This window comes from Lepus europaeus, chromosome 3 (genome assembly GCF_033115175.1).
Source record: "Lepus europaeus isolate LE1 chromosome 3, mLepTim1.pri, whole genome shotgun sequence".
In the NCBI taxonomy this organism is placed as follows: Eukaryota; Metazoa; Chordata; class Mammalia; order Lagomorpha; family Leporidae; genus Lepus; species Lepus europaeus.
In genome coordinates, this window is record NC_084829.1 from 30,040,701 (window position 1) to 30,045,673 (window position 4,973).

Below are 4,973 nucleotides of genomic sequence, written 5' to 3' on the forward strand. Positions count from 1 at the left end.
CGGCTCAATAGGTTAATCCTCCGCCTGCGGCACCAGCACCCCAGGTTCTAGTCTCGGGCAGGGTGCCGGATTCTGTCCCAGTTGCTCCTCTTCCAGTCCAGCTCTCTGCTGTGGTCCAGGAAGGCAGTGGAGGATGTCCCAAGTGCTTGGGCCCTACACCCGCATGGGAGACCAGGAGAAGCACCTGGCTCCTGCCTTCGGATCGCTGCAGTGCGCTGGCCGCAGCGGCCATTAGAGGGTGAACCAACAGAAAAGGAAGACCTTTCTCTCTGTCTCTCTCTCTCTCTCACTACCCACTCTGTCCAAAAAAATAATAATATGTACTCTCAAAATAATTTTATTTTGGGGAGTCAGTCCTAAGCTATAAAGATGAATCCATATTAAGGATGTTGTTCCATTTATTACCTTCTCTTTTCTTTTCAGTGATGCTGAATCAAACCTCAGTCAGTGAATTTCTCCTCCTGGGAGTAACAGACATCCAGGAATTGCAAGCTTTTCTGTTTGTGGTTTTCCTCACCATCTACTTTGCCAATGTGACTGGGAATGGCGCCATCCTTACAGTTGTCATCTCTGATCCAAGACTCCACTCACCTATGTATTTCTTCCTGGGAAACCTGTCATGTCTAGATATCTGCTACTCCACGGTGACTCTGCCAAAGATGCTGGAGAACTTCCTCTCCACACACAGAACCATTTCTTTCTTGGGATGCATGAGCCAGCTCCATTTCTTCCACTTCCTGGGTAGCACAGAGGCCATGTTGCTGGCCGTGATGGCCTTTGACCGCTTTGTGGCTATCTGCAAGCCTCTCCACTACACTCTCATCGTGAGTCGTCAGCTCTGCACACAGATGGCTATTACAATCTGGACCATTGGCTTTTTCCATGCCCTACTGCACTCCATTATGACCTCTCGTTTGGACTTCTGTGCTTCTAACCAGATCCACCACTTCTTCTGTGATATTAAGCCATTGCTGAAGCTGGCCTGTGGGAACACTGAGCTCAACCAGTGGCTGCTCAATGCTGTCACAGGGACCATTGCCATGGGCCCCTTCTTTCTGACACTTCTCTCTTATTGCTACATTATTATCTATCTGTTCTTCAAGACTCATTCTTGCAGGATGCTTCATAAAACTCTGTCCACTTGTGCCTCCCACTTCATGGTAGTTATTCTTTTCTATGCTCCTGTTCTCTTCACCTACATTCTCCCTGCCTCAAGGAGCTCCATGGATCAGGACCGGATCATTGCTGTCATGTACAGTGTGATCACTCCTGTCCTAAATCCACTCATCTACACTTTGAGAAACAAGGAAGTGAAGAGTGCCTTGGGTAGGGCAATGAGAAGGCGGATCTTACTTTAATAAATAAAGAAAACTCTTCCGAAGCACAAAGATCAAGCAAAAAGTTTCATAATATGGATAATGGGCCAGAGTGTTGTGCAGTGGGTTAAATTGCCACTTGCAACTCTGCCATCGCATATCACAGTGACACTTCAAGTCCCAGCTACTCCACACACATCAGCTCCCTGCTGATGTGCCTGAGAAAGCAGAGGAAGGTGGCCCAGTGCTTGGGCTCTTGCTACCCACATGACAGACCCAGATGGAGCCCCAGCCCTGGCCTTTGCAGCTGTCTGGGAAGTGAGCCAACAAGATTCTCTCTCTCTCTCTCTCTCTCTCTCTCTAGCTTTCAGATCAATAAATTTAAAAAATAGAAGAAACTAAAGGGAAAATATGGTCTCTTTGTACTTAATGCATTCTAGGTACTAAAAAGGAAGTTTGAACAAATGGGATGTTAGCCTTCTAACATTAATCTGTACTTGTTTTGGGGATATCAGCTGATAAAGTCGATATGATGCTTTTCTTATGTTATTACTTGAAATAATGTATGAAAACATACCTGCATTATTAATGTATTGAATAGCTGGATAATATTTAGAAGGGTCTCTGTAGGTTAACATGTTGAAATGTGATCAATAAAATTATAACATTTTTATATTTTGGCAATTTCATGGCTACTGATTGGAAAAGTGAGTGCTAACATCTATTGATTGGAAAAATAAATTCTGAATTGTTAAGAAGAAATTAAAAGAAATATGCCCTGGTGTTTAAGATACCCCTTAGGGCACCTGCATCCCATAATGGAATACCTAGGTTCAAGTCCTGGCTCTGATTGCTATTCCAACTTCCTGCTAATGTAGACCCAAGTCAGCAGGTGGAGGCTCAAGAAGTAGGGTCCCTGCCATGCATGTGGTTGATCTGAATTGGGTTCCAGGCTTGTAACTTTGCCCTGACTCAGCCACAGCTGTTGAGGAATTTGGAAATAAACCAGTTTATAGAAGATCTCTGTCTGTGTCCCTCTGCCTTTCAAATAAACAAAAATCAATAAACAAAAATCCAGTGAATAATAATGAACAACACAGGCATAATGAATAGTAAAAGGAATAAAGATTTTAAATCTGGAAATGTTGACTTCTCCCCCTATGTGACTGATTGCAATTATGCAACTTAACTTTTTCATGTGACGTTTAAGGAAACTAAGGATGGATGCTGACTTTGTTTACCTTGGAGTCTATGTATATATACTTAAGTTTCTACCTCTGAGAGGAATAAAGAGTTGTACTCTGTAAATATATATATATATATGCCTTTATAATTTGTTTTTTAAAGGGGAGAGAAGTAATTCAACTAAATGACATTATAATCACTAATTAATAAAAAGAAAATAACAATTGCTAACTCATCTAAATAATTCTGGAACCCCTATGCCCATCGATGTTTTTTGAAGTTAATTGGCCAAACTGTCAAATATTATTATAAAACTGTATTAACATGAGATGCCTTTTGAAACAACCCTTACAAATCTTTCTTAATAATAATAATATGTTATTTTCCCTTCAACTTTTGGTCATAGAGTATGATAACTTGCCAAAACCTTCCATTTCTTGCTTTGCTTTCCAGTTTCTGTACTTATTTTGGCAGATTTTAATAGGATGTAATTTGATGTGAAATGGGAACAATTAATCAAAATTTTGGTTTTCATTCCAAAATTTTGGCAACAAGTTCAAGGTAAGTAAATACATAGAAGTCATAATTACTGGAGCCAGCACTGTGGCATAGTGGGTAAAGCCACTGCTGGCACATCCCCTTTGGCTGCTCCACTTCGCATCCATCTCCCTGCTAATGTACCTGGGAAAGCAATGGAAGATGGCTCAAGTGGTTGGGTCTCTAAACCCATGTGGGAGACCCAGATAAATTTCTTGGCTCCAGACTTCAGCCTGGCCCAGCACTGGCCATTGCAACCCTTTGGGGAGTGAACCAACAAATGGAAGACCTCTCTCTCTCTCACTCACTCACTCACTCTCCATCTCTGCCTCTCCTTCACTGTAACTGTGATTCTCAAATAAATAAATCTTTCTTTTAAAAGTCATAATTACTGTCTATAGCTATACCACCCTGAACAAGCCCGATCTCATCTAAAAGTCATAATTACTGAAGTATTTCTGGAGCTAATTGAGGGAAAAAAATACTGCATTCCTCAAATTCGAGGCACTTACTTAAGTGACCACTGGTCCTAACAAAATTGTGGATCAAAGAACTTTTAAATATTCAAAGACATAGAAAAGTGTATAAAAAGATATCTTAAACTGAAGAATTGATGAACCAGTTTCTACATCCACTTTTTGTAAACAAATTTGATATTGGCCTCTCTCCCATGCTTCTATCTTACAACTTCATCTTCTTTGGTCTCTCATTTCAGTTTATTGTATAAAAGGATGTATGTGTGGAGAAAATACCTTCCACCCTGAGCTGTCCCACAGTAGCATTAATATCATTCCCACTGTCATTTATGTGGGTAAAAATTTGTTGTATAATACAATTTGCACAGAATGTGTGAACTATAGAGGATCACGTGACTTTATTTCTGCCTGGAACCAAATTTTAATAGTTTAAAATACATTTAATTGAGGCCAGCATTGTGGCATAGCAGGTTAAGACTTTGCCTGCAACACCAGCATCACATATGGATGCTGGTTGGAGATCCAGCTGCTCCTCTTCCAATCCAGCTCCCTACCAATGAACCCAGGAGAGTAGCAGAAGATGGCCCAAGTGCTTGGGCCCAAGCCCCCATGTGGCAGACCCAGAAGAAGCTCTGGGTTCCTGGCTTCAGCCTGGCCAAGCCCCAGCTGTTGTAGCCATTTGGAGAGTGAACCAGCAGATGGAAGCTCGCTCGCTCTCTCTCTCTCTCTCTCTATCACTATCACTCTGTGTGTGTGTGTCTCTTCTCTCTCTCTCACTCTCTCTCTCTCTCTCTTTCTGTCTCTTCTCCTCTCTCTGTACCTCTGCCATTCAAATAAATAAAAAATCAATCTTTTTAAAAATACATTTAATTAAACTCAAGCCTCCATGGGTAAGAAATTTAAAAGTAAGTACACAATGAAGAAGGACTGATTCTGCTTCATAGTGGATAACTTCAAAGCTGCCCAGGGAATACCTGGAACTCTGTCTTTTTCTCTATTCTTCTCGACTTGTAACATTTGGCTATCTTATGCTTCTTCAACAGAGAATTCACAGGGAAGACCTTTTTCATGGCACCAACCCACTAAAGTAAAATGTGGTGATTGTCTCAAATGCAAGTCAAGAATTAGCAAAACTTCTACCACACTGTTTGCCAAGCCAGTCACATCTTCACAAGAAGAGGAAACTGTCCCCACCTATCAAGAGAAGGAATGTCACTTATTTTAAGGACATCTTAACACCACCACAATTCTGCTTCTCTTACTACCAATGATAAACATTGGCTCCATATGCAAAATGTACTGAATACCCCTACCAATGGTTCTAAAATCTCATCCCATTCTAGTAGCAGCTAGAAAAAGTCTAGGTTTTTCCGTAGAAGTCAGGTCAAGGTGGAAGTGAGGTTTCTAGGACATGATTCTTCAAGTATGGTCCTTTAATTTAAAAAATATTTATTTGTTG

General features: G+C 41.1%; 1 protein-coding gene across 1 annotated transcript; it reads left to right on the plus strand.

The window, feature by feature from the left end:
• The first annotated feature begins 425 nt into the window (after window positions 1–425).
• LOC133756796 (olfactory receptor 12D2-like) lies at window positions 426–1,358 on the plus strand. Its single transcript, XM_062187387.1, has one exon. The coding sequence runs from the start codon at window positions 426–428 to the stop codon at window positions 1,356–1,358; it is 933 nt and encodes a 310-aa protein (XP_062043371.1).
• The last annotated feature ends 3,615 nt before the right edge of the window (window positions 1,359–4,973 follow it).